The sequence below is a fragment of the Monodon monoceros genome, unplaced genomic scaffold (genome assembly GCF_005190385.1).
Source record: "Monodon monoceros isolate NGI ecotype Baffin Bay Population unplaced genomic scaffold, NGI_Narwhal_1 Super_Scaffold_15, whole genome shotgun sequence".
Classification (NCBI taxonomy): domain Eukaryota; kingdom Metazoa; phylum Chordata; class Mammalia; order Artiodactyla; family Monodontidae; genus Monodon; species Monodon monoceros.
This window is the reverse complement of record NW_021703771.1, coordinates 22313167-22328614: the sequence shown is the minus strand read 5'-3', so window position 1 is coordinate 22328614 and position 15448 is coordinate 22313167. Positions and strand designations below refer to the sequence as shown.

Sequence of the window (15448 nt, the reverse complement as noted above, 5' to 3'; positions counted from 1 at the left end):
CTCAGTACTAAAGGTGCACTGGATATACAATACTTAGTTCCTTAGGAAAATAGGTTTAGAGAAACTGATTTGCTGTATTGATGCATTTTGGAGCTAGAGGATAGAATGCAGATGTAAACAGCATCTGTACGTTGAATTAGCAGTGTCACTTTAGATGAGCTCCCTGAAGATGAGCCACATATGATTTGCCCTCACCAGTTGTTGCTGAGCTGCACTGTCAGTTGCACTGAGATTTTGATTTTCTTTCCTTTGAATTGCTATACTACTAGACTTTTTCTCTCAATGGATCCTGTGCATGGAGAAATATCCCGAGCTATGAGGAATCGTGGACTTGAAATCTACATTTCAGGAGAAGGGGATGGGAGCATCCCAGATGACCTGGATCTGAAAGTCCTACTGCACAGCCTTGGGTTGGTGGGGGGCAGTGTGTGTGACATCCTTCTGGCTTTGCACTCAGAGACCCGAAGTGCTGTTGTAGGTAAGGTGCTTGACTTCTAGGCCTCTGCAGGGTTTTCTTCCTCTGGAAATTCATGTTATTCCATTTGACTGCTAGTTCAGGAGTTCTTACATTTAGTGTACATGGAAATAGAAATTACCAGGAAAGCCTGTTAATAATGTAGATGCGCTTGGTACCCTTCTTCCCCAAGACATTGGGTTCAGCAGGTCTGAGTGAGGCACAGGGATCAGCATGTTAAAGAAGCTTCCTGGGGAATTCTGATGCATGCAGTCAGAGACCCACACTCAGAGGAATACCTGTACTGCTTTTCACACTGAGATGAAGTTTGTCCTGCAAATCTTCATGGTCATCATTGAATCTCTTGAAGGTTGAATAAAGAGGGAGCTTTGAGTTGTTTAAAACAGATAGGTGTTACTTCTTCTAAATGTCCAAATATACAAGAAAGAGCAATAATAATAACAATAATGAAAAATAATGAAATGTTACTTATTAAGTAACTACTCTGTGTTAGGTGCAATGTTGGCTGCTTATTTAGTCCTCACAGTAGTTCTGCAAGGTATATTTCCATTTTACAGATAAGACTCAGAGAGGCAGATTAACTTGTCAAATCCAAACAGTTAATAATGACAGCTGGGATTTGAAAGCAGATCTGTTGGATTTCAAAGCCCATGGTTCTTTTTGGCACCATGCTCATTTTGCCCCCTTCAGTGTGTGTCAGCTTTAGATCCAAGGGTCTATGTGGCCAGGCTTTTATCACATTAGTAAATGAGTCATCTAGTCACTTCCCCAAAAGGTACTGCTGACAGAGAAGGAGGGGAGGAGGGCGGAATAGGAGGCAAGGAATGTGAATGTTCCCACAAGTTCATTGTGTGCTAGTGAGCCCCTATAGTCCACTTGGAAGGCTTTCTAAAATAAATATCTGGGTGGATTTGAGTGGAAGTTTGATGTGAAAGTGAAATTTGTCCATTTTCACTGGAGATTTTTCAGAATCTATTGCTCATGGATGGCACTATTTCTTCTTTATAGGTTCTCCAGCGTCCTCGTTGTCAACACTCATTCACACAGCCTTACTCATTGTGCAATACCTACAGCGAGGGCTGAGCTTAGACAGAGCCTTTTCTGAAGCATGCTGGGACGCATATGTCCGCTCCCAGGCTTCACCAGCAAACCAGAAGGTACTGTGAAGTGTTTCACACAGCTTTCTACGTTATAACATTACAGGTAATAGGAGGAAACTTTATTGGTGGCAACTTTAATGACCTAAGAGAGCCATCTGCAGTTATGCTGTAACAGAGATCTGGTATCCAGGCACTTTTCTGGAAGATAGCATAAATGTAAATATTCCTTGAAACTTGCCTCTCAGCAGAAAAAGTGAAATTTAGCTTGAATGTTGTATATTGAGGAATGTGTCTGAGTGTTGTGAGAGGATCACAAGGGGTCTAGAAAACTACTGTTGCCCTGCTAGTTTTTGGTAAGAGCACTTGTGTCTCGGTGCCTGTACACCATGTGTTTTTATCTCCTACCAGCTTGTGCAGGCTTTACTGGAGAAACACGTTTGTTCTCTGCAAGCACATGAAACCTGGGGCAACTCCATTCTTGCCATGGGGCTGTGGCCAGATTCTCTGCCCTCGGCTCTCTCTGCTACTGAAGATTCTCAGCTCTCTAAAGTCCGAGGCGATGGACAGATCTTAGTATATTGTCTCAACAGGCTGAGCATGAAAACGAGCAACTGGGCAAGGTTAGTGGAGCCTTGAGCGTCTGTATCTCTTTGGCATCTTGACTTTTCCTCCCTCCCTCCCTTCCTTTCTTCCTTCTTTCCTTCCTTCCTCCCTCTCTCTCTTTCTTTCTCCCTCTCTCTTTTTTTGATGGTAATGGTCATGACCCAACATATTTGACCAGAATGTTATGTGGCCATTTTCCACACAGTTCCATTGTTTGTTGTGATACTGCTCCCTATTTATTATTTATTATAGGTACGTGTTTTAATTGTCCCCCTTTGGAGGGACTCATGTTTTCCCTGTTAACCTCTTTGATACATTCATTGTAAAGTTATTGTCTTGGTTCTTTGAAATATGAAAATTTAACCCTAGTACTAACTTAGCCTATTGCAATGAATTTCAGGATTCAGCCTCTTACTTTGCCAGACTTAGAAAAAATTATGCAGTCCTCCCACCCGGAGAGCTTAAAATTCAATTCAGTTGAAATGGATACTTACTGGATCGATGAACCAGATGCTCTGGCTGTGGCTGTTAAATTGCTCATAGAAAGAGCAACCAATCAAGACTGGATGCTCAGAGTTAAATGGCTTTATCATTTAGCCAAGAATGTGCCACAGGGGCTTGGTGAGTAGAGAAACTTAATTTGTGTAATGAGAGAATTTAAGTACACTTACCCGGCTTTAGTAACTCAGCAGTTGTTTTACTCTCCGACTACACTGTTAAAATTACATCTGGGGAAGCTCCTAGCAGGATGTTTATGACTTAGCATTACTGCTTATATAGCTGTTAAAATATTAAGGAACACATCTGCCCTTAGATGTTCCCTGAGATAAATTTTTTTTTCTCCACGTAATCCTTAGCATTTCAGGATCCATCCAGTTTTCTATCAAATCCAGAAGGAAAATGTACTATATTATGTTACTTTTAAGTTTTTGAACATCCTGCTTTTTTTGCTGTACTTAACTCTGCTGCACACGCGTTCTATCTGGGAAAGGGTTGCTTTTGTTAAATTTACTTCCCATAAAAGTACATAAGATTCTAATTTTATTTTTGTTCCAGTGCTCTAAGTGGTTGTGCTTGATTTCTTTGTACTTTTTTCATTCCAAGAGAGGAAAAAGCAACAGTTAACAACATTGTACGGGTTGTAAAGTACAGGACGTGGAATTTGTTGGTAGAACTTGTTGACTAAAGTAATTGAGTTTACATGAGTCTCTGCTGCACGAGAACTTGTAGATAAGCCAGCGTATGTGTATATTATTGTGTGGTACACGTGATGTCTAAACGTGTAGAGGAAAATTGTATGAATATTCGTATCTGCGGTGTCCTATGTGATAGCTACTAGCCAGAGGTAGCCACTAAAATGTGACATGGCTACTGTGACAGCAGCTGTAGAACAGAAAGTTCAAATGGACGGCACTGCTTTAGATGCTAACATTTGCTTCTCCTTCCTCCACAGAGTCAGTACAGATTCATTTGGAAGCCAGTGCTGCATCTCTTAGGAATTTTTATTCAAATTCTCTCTCATCTGGGGTCAGTAATGTCATCAAAATATTACAACCAAATGTAACAGGTACTGCACCTGACTTGATTTCTAGCTCTCAGCACTCTGGGAAACTTGTCTATTGAGTTCATGGGAAAAAGATCTGTTACAGCTCCCACTTATAACAGTTTTTTCTAAAGAAGACTCAGGGTATCCAGATGCAAATTCTGCTGCTTTTTTTGAAATTATGCATTTATTCTTCAGTTTCTGAAAGAGGATGATGACACACAATGTAGTGGGAAGAACACAGGAGTTGGAAGACTGGGCTCCGGTTCCAACTTGGCCACAAACTGGCTTGTTGATTTGGGGCCCATCATTCACACTTGCTGACTTTGTTTGAAAAATATGGGAATTAAATTCATTCTTCTGGGGTCCCTTTCACTTATGACTTTCTGTGATATACTAGTACTGTTAACAAACTGTGATCTATTTTGAGATGAAGGGGAAACAGTACAGGATCAGTTTCTTCAGAAAATAGAAAACCTTAATGATGAAGTTATAAAGCCTTAAATACAAAGTTACAAAACAAAATCATAATGATAAAAGGAGTAGCCATCTGAGCCATCTAATCAAATGAGGTATTCAGAATTTCTCAATCTTTATCTGATATTGATCAAAACATACTGTTACCCATTTGGTTTAGAAAAAAATACACATGATGCTTTTGTGCTAAACCTTATGTTTACATAATTATAATCCTGTGTATACTTATAATTACCTTATGTACACTAAAGGTAACGGGCTAAATGGTTGAGCAGAAATCAAACAATAGAGAAAACTTCTGTAGTAGTCAGGTTGCGGCTAGACCTAATTATGGCTTTCCAATTATGAAGGAATTTTGGTCTTTGGGAACACAGTTCTAGAGTAGAGTGGTAGGTTCCCTTTGTAGCAGACATGGCTTGCCCTCTGTTGGCACTCATTAGCTCGTCTTCCTTTTTCCCTTTCAGCTGTGTAGCTCTGGATTGTGTAGTCTTGCTGGACTTTGGGATATGGGCCCCCATGTGTACCTTGCTATTCACAATAGGCATTTGTTAGACTGCTCTATGGTGGATGCCTTTAAAACTTGAAGTGCTCCACTGACCCATCCAGCTCAGCCACCATCAAATTAATGTTCCCATCGTTTTGGTCTTACCTCTTCCGCTGGGCTCTCAACCTCTGGAGCGGGTCAGAGTCTGATCGCTGCTGCTTTAGAGAAGAGATACTGAGCTTAAGCCAAAGGAGCAAGAGGTAGCAGCAGCACATCCTGTGATTATAAAGAAGTGGTTTTTAAGGGAAATAATCTTGAGTTGTTTTTCTTACTGAAAGCAAATAATGAGATGTGTTCATTCATTTTCTGCCATGTAAGTTCGTTTTTTTATGGTTAATGGCGAAAGATTGGGTAATTAAGCCCATGGATTCTTTTCCATCCAGAAGTGGGAGCTGAGCAAATGAATACATTTGTTGGAATGTTTATGCTCTAGCAGAGGTTACCTTTCTATCCTACGGTGGAATGAATTTTCAGGGCTAGAAGAAATTTTGCCTTTAGAAAGGAAATAGCGTAAAAGCTGTTGAACCCTACTTTTCTACCACCATGGACTGAAACCATTTCCTTGGTCCCTCTCTTCCCCGGCAGGACTCAGTGGGATCAAAGTAAAACAGTGAAAATCCTCAACTGAAATTTGCCAGGCAAGGAGTTTAACTCCAAAATTCTACCTTTTGTTTTTTAAACCAGATGAATATGTGATCCCTCTGGATCCCCGATGGAATATGCAGGCTTTGGACATCATTAAAAATTCGATGGACTTTGACCCACAAATGGACCAGCCTGAGCAGCTCTTTGTCCTTTTAGAGTCTGTTGCAAACAAGTAGGTGAAGTCTACTGTTCTGGGTGCTGTTTGCCTCGTTGTACACTATGGCTTCACAGATTATACCTTTCCTAAGCTATACTTGACAGTCTTATGTGTGTTTAATTTTCTGAACCTGAGAAGTGGTGGGTGTCAGACATGATTGCTTTGTCACCACCTCTCCTTCACGCTCCATGTGCAGCAAAATCATTCTGACCCTGATGTCCAGGTGCCTGGGAATGTGACAGGTTCTTAATAATTTAATAGGGTACTTTAATAAATACACTAGTGAAGCATTAGTGGTGGAATTTGTTTTATGGTTAATCTTTTATCATAGGATAGTTGTGTTTCCACTGTTTTCTGTGTGATTCCCAGCAGCTCCTTGCATTTACACATGTCCTTTCCTCAGCCATCTATCTGCCCCATCCAATGTTGGAGATGTACGTACATAGTGACCTATAGTATAAATTTACATAACTGTTATATAAGTTGGTCTTTCCTCACCTTTAATGTAATGACCGGTAATATTTTTTAATTGGCCATTAGTGTAATAGATTTAAAAAATAATTTTGTAATTGAGGTATAACGTGCATTACAGAAAAGTACAGTAATGATGATTATATATCGTTTGGATGACTTTTCACAAAGTGAACTCACTCATGTGATAATGTAGTAGTAGCACCTCTGAGGCCCCCTTGTCCCCCCTCCCAGCAACTCCCCCTTCCTCCTCCCCAGGTAACTTACAGCACTGCAGGTTAATTGTGAGATGGCCAGTTTTAAGAGTTCACAGCATAGTTTGTCATGTCATGGCAGAGCAACACAGTGGGGCTGGGTGGTCTACCTAGCCCTCTTGTCTTCCTCCCCCCCAGCTCAGTTGTCATCCCTCTTGCTGCCGTCTCTCTAGTCCAGAATTTGCAGAGGCACGAGGGGAATGGCAGGTTGAAGGAGATTGATGTTCCAAGGGTTCTCAGGATTCAGCCGGTAGAGGCTGTAGTAAGTATTATTAACCAATAACTATTTGTTATGTTATGGAATCTCATTTCAGGACAATCATATATCTTGATCGGGAAAAACGGATTTTTACGGAAGCAAATTTGGTTTCTGTTGGTGGCAGAAAGTTAAGAAATAGTGTTTTGAGAATGTCCTTTGAATTCCATAAAGGTAAGGACATTACCTTTACTTTCTTCATTTATGCCTCTGACTGCATAATGTTGCTGAAGGTGAGAGGGATTTAGCAGCTGATGCCATGGTACTGATGCCTTTTGATTTGCTAGCTCGAGTTTGAACATCTTCCCTTATTCAGTAGTTTTGACTAAGTGCTTTTTTACGTGTCCTTGATCTCATTTACTTTTTATAGCAACCATGAGATAAGCCTCATGAGAGAGGAAAGGGAGGCACAGAGATGCTCAAGGTCACATCTCTAGCAAGTAGCAGAGCCAGAACTTGAAACTTGTTCTGTTGGCTCAAAAGTATGAGCTCATAAGCATTTGCTTATAGGTTCTTTCTTCCTCCCTCCTTTTTTTTTTTAAATTGAAAAGATAACGGTATTTCTTGGAAAATATTCAAACTATATAGAAGCATAAAAATGGAAAAAGTCTCCTCTCGCAGCAGCTACTGTTAATAGTATATTTGTTTATATCTTCTCAGATCTGTCTGTATTATCTATTCATCCAGTCATATACACGCTTAGAATTTGTATTTAAACAAATGCTTTTTTTTTAATTAAGACGTTATGAACATCTCTAGGGATGCACGACTAACTTGCTAACTTAATAATAGACAAAGATTTGCTTTCAATTTTGACGTTTCAAATTGACCCTTGTACTGAGAATAACATTAAGTTGTAGATTACTGTTGATTTTGAAAATGTCCAGAGATTTAAATCTGATCAAATGTTCTCATTTTGTTTATACCAACTCTGTAAGATCCAGAGAGCTATCACAGCCTGCCCCATGAAATCGTGGTCAATCTTGCTGCTTTTTTTGAACTTTGTGATGCGCTAATCCTGCTCTGGGTACAGTCCTCCCAGGCGATGGTGTCTGATGCCAGTGTTAATGAGGTAAGGAGATGTACCTGTTTTTATCTTAAGCAACATATTTCTTGGCACAAAGATTCTTAGGGGCAAGACCAACTTCAGTGTTGTTACATGTACAATATTATTTGAGAAGTTCTTAAGAATTTAAATAGATACACATATTTTAAAGCTTTATGGTGTTTATAACTGACATATAGTAAGTCGCATATATAGTGTACAGTTTTGTATGTTTGACATGTGTCCACCGATTCTACCATTACCACAGTCCTGACAGTGAACCTATCCATCACCCTCAGACCTTTTCCTCTTGTTCTTTGTTTTCTCTTCTTTTTTCCTGCCCCCCCACCTCCAGCCAGGTATCCACTGATCTGCTTTCTGTTACTGGTGCTCAGTTGTGTTTTCTAGTATTTTATATTGTTCTTTTTTATCTGGCTACTTTCACTTAAAATCATTTTGAGGACTTCCCTGGTGGTCCAGTGGTTAAGACTCCACACTTCCAATGTAGGGGGCACAGGTTCGGTTCGATCCCTGGTCAGGGAACTAAGATCCCATATGCCGTGTGGTGCAGCCAAAAAAATAAAAATAAAATAAAAATGGAAAAAAATATTTTAAAAAATCATTATTTTGAGATGCATCCATATTGTTTTGTGTCTCAAGAATTCATTCCTTCTTATTGCCGAGTAATAGTCCACTGCATGTATGTACTACATCTTATTCATCCACTTACCTGTTGATAAACATCAGAATCTTAACAGTTACATTTTAATTCACTTAATCCTTCTTAGACATGATTGTCACATATGGACTAAATTGGGCTTGAATCCAGATTATTCGAGTAATTCTGGTTAAACTAGAATTGTAGATCTTAAACTTTTTAGTCTCAAGGCCCGCCCCCCATGGTCATAAAAGTTACCAAAAGCCTCAAAGAACTTTTGTTTATGTGTTTACGTGTATCAATATTTACTTTTAGGAAATAAATCTGAGAAATGTAAAAAATATTTATTAATATGTTTAAGAAACACAGTAACAAATTCATTTCGTGGTAATATGAATAACATTTTTAATGAAAAACAACTATTTTCCAAAAGAAAAATTAAGAGGAGTGGAACTGTTTTACATTTCTGCGAGTCTCTTTAATGTCTGGCTTAACAGAAGAAACCTGGATTCTCACACCTGCTTCTGCATTCGGTCTCTTACAGTATGTTGTGTGGATTGAAGTTTGTGAAGAAAAACTGGCCTCTATTTCATATGGCTAAGAGATTGGAAAGGGAGGAGTATTTAACAAACATTTCACATAACTGTGATATTCTCCTTTGATTCTGTACCACAGGTGGACAAGTGTTAGTTTTGTAAAGGTTACTTGTAATGTGGAATCTGAAAAACTATCACTGATCTTGTCATGCGTTAAAATCCGTTGGCCTGGCTTGCATTTTGGATGGACTTTTAGCCTTGCATGTATGTTCTCATGCACTGGTAATTTGGAAAGTATTGTTCACTGAGTTATCAGATCTTCCAAGTGTTGACACATTACATTTTTCAATATAGATAAATTTAACAAGTCACACTCATGAAAAATTACCACAAAAAGTTACCTCATGAAAAAATCTGTAAGTATTGGGAAGTTGTCAAGCTCTTAGTTTTTCAAAGTTCTGGGTTTTACTTGAAGGTTCGAATTCTATCATCAGCAACAAATACTCTCCTGTTTTTCTTGAACTGACAGGTTGACTTCATTCATTTTCCACACAGTGTTTGCCAGACACCCAATCACAGTTTGTCCCCTCCACCCCCCACCCTGTTTTTGGTACCATCAGTGCAAATGTCAACATAGTGAAAAAGGCAAATAACGTGGCATTATTATGAAAACAGCTCTGACATCATAAAACCTAAAAGGAATCACTAATCTTGAGACTACTGTAAAAGTACATAATTAGAAGGACAGCTAAGTTGGAGACTCACAATACCTGATTTGCATTAAGAAGCTGCATTAATGAAAACAGTAGTTATTGTCATAAGGATAGACATACAGACCAGTGAAACAAAGAAGAGACTTTGGAAATAGACCCTCTTATATGGTCAGTGAAGTTTTGGGGCGTGGGGGGCAAATATGCAAAGGTAATTTAATGGGGAAAGCAGTTCATTCAGCAAATGGTGATGGAAAAACTAGATATCAATATAATAAATTAAAAATGAGCCTTTACCTGCTACCTTACATCATATAGAAAAGTTACCTCAAAATGGATCATAGACCTATGTATAAAAGCTAAAATTATGAACCTCTAAAAGAAAACATAGGAGAAAATGTTCACAGCTTGAGGATAGGCAAAGATTTCAGGGCATTCTTCATAAAAGGAAAAAATTGATGAATTCAATTTTGTCAAAATAAAGAACTTAATAGATAGCTTTAAGAAAAGGAAAACACTGGGAGACACTGTTGATAAATCACATGTAAATTTTATAGACAAATAATAAGACAGCCCAATTTTTTAAAATGAACAAGAGAATTTGAATAGATGCTTCTCAGAAGATAAATGAATGCCCAATGAGAACTTGGAAAAATTGCAACATCGTTAGTTATCAAGGAAATGTAAGTTAAAATCACAGTGCGGTGCCACCCACCAGAATGGCTAAAATTAAAATGGTCAACAGCAGCAAGTATTGGCAAGGAAGTGGAACAAACTGAAACCCACCTATGCTGCTGGATGGGATACAAAATAGTGCAGCTGCTTTGTCAAGCAGGTTGGTGGTTTCTTATAACATTGCGTGTACACTTACCACATGACCCAGTAATTCCATTTTCTCTGATAACTGAACTTCAAATGATAGGAGGAAAGAGCTTTGCCTTCTCTGACTGCCTTACTATCCCTAAAAATACTCCAGTCGATGCTAGATCTTTAACGTGTGTATGTTGAGTATTGATTAATGATTGAAGTCAGTGTTTCGTGTCCTTTACTGGGAGATGTTTGTGAGCAGTTTTGGTTTACTTTGTTTTTAGATCTTGGGTTCTGTGCGGTGGCGGGACCGGTTCTGGACCGTGGCCGATACAGTAAAAGTGGATGCACCAGGCCTGGCCTTGCTTGCCCTTCACTGGCACTGGGTTTTAAAACATTTGGTTCGTCAGATCCCGCAACTCCTGATGAACCACGAAGACAAGTAAGAGTCATATTTAGAGTAACAATGTCAGTATCTACAGTATTGACGTTAAAGGGAGGAGGGTTAGGAATTGAAATGTGCTTCTTCTTGGCTTTACTTTGGTTTGTCCCCTTGGCCTGTTGGTGAATGTAAATCAAATACAAAATATGAGTGATGTTCTTACCATCCAGCATTTCCCCCTTTCCTTACTTCCCTTCTGCCCTTTATCTCCTTTGTTAAAGATATTACAGAGAGGTTCAGACCATCTCAGAACATATTCAGAATTGCTTGGGGAGCCCAACTGGTGGATTCACGGGTATAAAGAAGTTACAGAAGTTTCTGGGACGACCGTTTCCTTTTAAGGTACGACTTGGAAGCATGTAGTAAACACAAAGATTTGACCTCTTTGGCAGCTCTCCTGGAACGTGGGGACTGCCATTCAACTATACTCAGCCTTGCTTGCACAGCTTAATTCTTAAATGTTCAATGAGTACTATTAACTGACTTGTTAAATGTTATCATTTTACTTATTCTTGAGACTTTTAAGGCTGAGTAGACTTTAAACTTTATTACTGTGAATATCCTGAGATCTACAGGAGTAAACCAACTTTATGTTTTATAGAATCATTAAGGAAATATTTAAAACATTTTTTTCAGCCATGAATAGGCTGCTAAAAAGAACTACTCTTCTCCTCTGTAATAGGCTCTCCTGGGTTTTATTGTTTCAGGACAAGCTGGTGGTGGAGTGTTTTTCACAATTGAAGGTCTTTAACAAAGCCCTTGCCATCAGAGAGCGGATGCCTGCCCTTGGGGAGAGTGGATGGTGGGAAGACATTAGTCGGCTCCAAATGGTTGCTTCTGAATGGACATTAAAGAAAAGTCTCCTACAGGCCTGGGGGTTGGTCCTCAGAGCTAATACTCTGGAAGATGTCAACCCAGGTAATGTGCTCTGGAGTTCGGCTAGCTGACAGATGTTCTAAGCGTATCCTCTGCTCTGCAGCCAGTACATTTTATTTATTTATTTATTTGTAGCCAATAAGTTTTTTAAAGTTTTCCCTTAGATATTCTCCTTTTGTTTATTTATTTATTTATTTATTCCCTGTATACTATACTGACCACTAAATAAGTATCAGGCATAGGGCTAAACTTTTTTTTGTTTTCTTTTTTAATTTTTTTTGGCCACAACACGCAGCTTGTGGGATCCTAGTTCCCCGACCAGGGATCAAACTTAGATCCACGGCAGTGAAAGCCCAAGTCTTAACCCCTGGACTGCCAGGGAATTCCCTAAACTTTACATATATTATTTAATTCTATCATTGGAATTGTGCAGGTATTAATAGCATTATTTAACACAGCGGTCCCCAACCTTTTTGGCACCAGGGACCGGTTTCGTGGAAGAGAGTTTTTCCATGGCTGGGGTGGGGGATGGCTCAGGCGGCGATGGGGGGCAATGGGGGGCGATGGGAGCGGTGGGGGGCGGTGGGGAGCAGCAGATGAAGCTTCGCTCGCTCGCCCCGCTGCTCACCTCCTGCTGTGCGGCCCAGGTCCTAACAGGCTGTGGACCAGACCGGGGGTTGGGGACCCCTGTATTAACACATGAGACACTCAAGCTCAGGTGAAGTTGAACTCAGGTTAAGCTAATGGTCATGTGACTGGCTGTTGGGAATCTGAGCCTGACCACTGACCACTGTGTGTCTTTTTGTCCAGATGAATTGAAGAGTCTTGTGAATGCTCAGTGTTCAGAGCTAAAAGCCAGAGGAATTTCACTTGGTTTTCTGGAGAAAAAGCACAGTGAAGCTTCCTCCCTGTCACAGCCAGGCTTTACCTCCTTAATCCAGCTCACCAGGAGTGTTCAGCTCTGGCCTGCAATGGAGTACCTGGCTATGCTTTGGCAGTACAGAGTCACAGCGGATTTTATGACACAGGCTTGCCTGAGAAGGTGAGCCATCCTTCAGTTTTTTTCCTTTGGGGGCACTTATTTTCTTGCAGGTTATTCCGTGTATTCTGTGTATTCATGTAAAACAAAGCACAGCGTTGTCTTGAGGGGGCATAGTTGCTGAAGCAGAGGAAGGTCATTTGCCACTTTGGAAAGCCAAAACTTCTTGAAGATTCTTTGCCTGTTTTGACTGCACTTCTAAAAGTTACTAGGTGTGGGACTTCCCTGGTGATGCAGTGGTTAAGAATCCGCCTGCCAATGCAGGGGACACAGGTTTGAGCCCTGGTCCGGGAAGATCCCACATACCGCGGAGCAACTAAGGCCGTGCGCCACAACTACTGAGCCCACGCACCACAACTACTGAAAACCGCACCTCTAGAGCCTGTGCTCCGCAACAAGAGAAGCCACTGCAGTAAGTCCGCACGCTGCAACGAAGAGTAGCCCCCACTCGCCGCAACTAGAGAAAGCCCATGCGCAGCAATGAAGACCCAACACAGCCAAAACTAAATAAATTAATTAAATAAATTTATATAAATGAATGAATGAATGTTACTAGGTGTTTTTCCAGTAGAATTATTTGCTCATTTTTAAATAAATGTACTCCAAATCCTGTGTGTTCCATCTTCCCTTACATAGCAGTTTTCTAGCAGCTCATTGAAAGCCTACAGCCCACTCTCTCTCCCTCTTTATTTTTGGAGCAGGTCCAGCAAAAACCAGCAACCCCATATAGAGGAGGAGATAAGTCATCACATCACATTTTGTCTTAAGCACACACCAGTTGCTCCTCAAGAGCTTCGAGACCTTTGGTCCTTAGTGCACCATCAAAAGGTAAAAATCAAAATCAAAAAATCTCCTTTGCACTATGAGCTGATTAGATTTTCTATGGCAGACTGATTGCAGAACATTTATTTATTCTCAAAAACTGCATGTTGTAAAATTCTAGTCTTATCTGAATTAAGTTTCAAAGGGGAGAACTTTGAATGTTCTTTGGCAGTAATTTCCTTGGTATTTCTCTACTCTTATCACAGATCATTTCATTTGGTTTCCAGTTAAATGAGGCTAAAATATTTGCTTATTTTTATTTTATTTGCTCAAAAATGTATTGTCAGAGTGTTTTTTACCCTTCCACAAGAATAACTGTTAAATGTGAATAGTGGTAAACTGTAGTTAATGTAACTTCATTAGTACAACGTTAAATTTTTTTGATAATAATGTTTTATTCATTTATTTTGATCACATAATTGTGTGATTATTTTAATTAAGTTTCTCAAGCACTTTTATAAAGTCAGATCTTATGTTTTATAAAATTATAAATAGGTTAAGTGACTTGACCAAGACAACTGGGGTGGCAGAAAACCAGGAACATTAGGATTAATAATCTTTAAACCCATGTTAGTTTTAGATGAGTCTTACAAGACAGAACTTATAATGATTTATGGAACCTTTCTCAAATACTCTCTTACCTAATTATTCCTTTATCTCTAGATGTCTACTGAAGAAAGGATCTCTTTGTGGTCCGAGTTATTTAATTCCACGTTTACATCTTTCTGGAGCAGTACTGTGACCACAAATCCAGAGTACTGGCTAACATGGAGCCCTCTGCCTGGTGTGCAGCAGAGGGAGACACCCAAGTCCCTTCTGGACCCCACGTTAAAGGTTTGTTGCCATAAAATTATAAAAATGTTTGATGATAGTAGAAGAAACTTCTCAATGGATCTAGCAATGAACATTTATTCCTAGGATAGAGCAGTGACTAAAAGTAAATGATTGCAATACTTTATTTTCTGTAAGATATTAATAAGTGTACCTTCAAAAAAGATATTCCATCTTAAATGATTTGGGAAATCCTGAATTAATGTAAACACAATTTCCTTTAAAAAGTCTTTAATTTCTCTTCTAATTGAAATATTTTTTCTAATTATAAGATTTTAAACAGTACAGAAACATGTAGGTATGTGTGCATACGTGTGTGTGTATATATATATGCATACACATACACAATATGTATACATGTGTATTTATATACGTATCTAATGTAGAATTCACTGGGAATAACCACTCTTTGTTCTGTATCCTTCTGTTAACATGCATTTTTATATTAAATACATATGTAAATAAAAACAAGGCCACCTTCTTGGTTCACGTGATATGTCGTGGAAATTTGCACCTGTCATTCCAGCTTATTCCTTTTAAGGTATTCTACTGTACTAGTGTGCTGGAATGCATTTAATCACTTTTTTCTTGATAAGCATTGAGGTTTCTTGCCTTCTCCTCCCCCTTGCTGTAGCAAACATACCTGCATCAACTACCCTTGTATAAGCCTTTGTCCACTTGTCTGAGTGTTTCTGTGGATGTGTGATGAGAATTGGAATTTAACCCTTGGCCAGAGTGTCTTCACATTTAAAGAGATTTGTAAATATTATTAGAACGTCTAGGGAAGTAGGTTTTTGTTTTTTCACTTTTTAAACCTGCAAAGAGACAGTGAAGAGGGAGAACACGAAGTCAGGATGACCACGGCGGACTTGGGACTAGAGCACGTTTCACTTATCACATATCCTGTGTTTCCGTATCTTTGCCCCACTAGGTGTTATTAACACTTTAAATTATTGCCAGTCATACAATTAAAAAATCTCATTTTGATATGTATTCCTTTGATTATTATTCAGGTTGAATGTCTTTACATACATATATTGATTGCTTTATTTCTCTCTCTGAATTTTCCAGTCATGTTTATTGCTCATTTTGTTAAAAAAAAGAAAAAAAAAGTCATTAATCATTTTATTATTGAAGATCTCTTTATGTATTATAGA

General features: G+C 39.1%; 1 protein-coding gene across 2 annotated transcripts in view; it reads left to right on the top strand.

Moving 5' to 3' along the window:
* Positions 1 to 15448, top strand: part of MDN1 (midasin AAA ATPase 1) — a 154412-nt gene that overhangs the window by 88720 nt on the left and 50244 nt on the right. For both annotated transcript variants that reach the window (XM_029224342.1, XM_029224343.1), the window contains 14 exons: positions 270 to 478; positions 1484 to 1632; positions 1984 to 2195; positions 2579 to 2799; positions 3632 to 3745; positions 5427 to 5559; positions 6584 to 6699; positions 7464 to 7597; positions 10566 to 10723; positions 10945 to 11065; positions 11431 to 11641; positions 12410 to 12641; positions 13340 to 13466; positions 14124 to 14294. In XM_029224342.1, the coding sequence (XP_029080175.1) occupies positions 270 to 478; positions 1484 to 1632; positions 1984 to 2195; positions 2579 to 2799; positions 3632 to 3745; positions 5427 to 5559; positions 6584 to 6699; positions 7464 to 7597; positions 10566 to 10723; positions 10945 to 11065; positions 11431 to 11641; positions 12410 to 12641; positions 13340 to 13466; positions 14124 to 14294 (2308 nt within the window). The remainder of the gene's footprint in view (positions 1 to 269; positions 479 to 1483; positions 1633 to 1983; positions 2196 to 2578; positions 2800 to 3631; positions 3746 to 5426; positions 5560 to 6583; positions 6700 to 7463; positions 7598 to 10565; positions 10724 to 10944; positions 11066 to 11430; positions 11642 to 12409; positions 12642 to 13339; positions 13467 to 14123; positions 14295 to 15448) is intronic.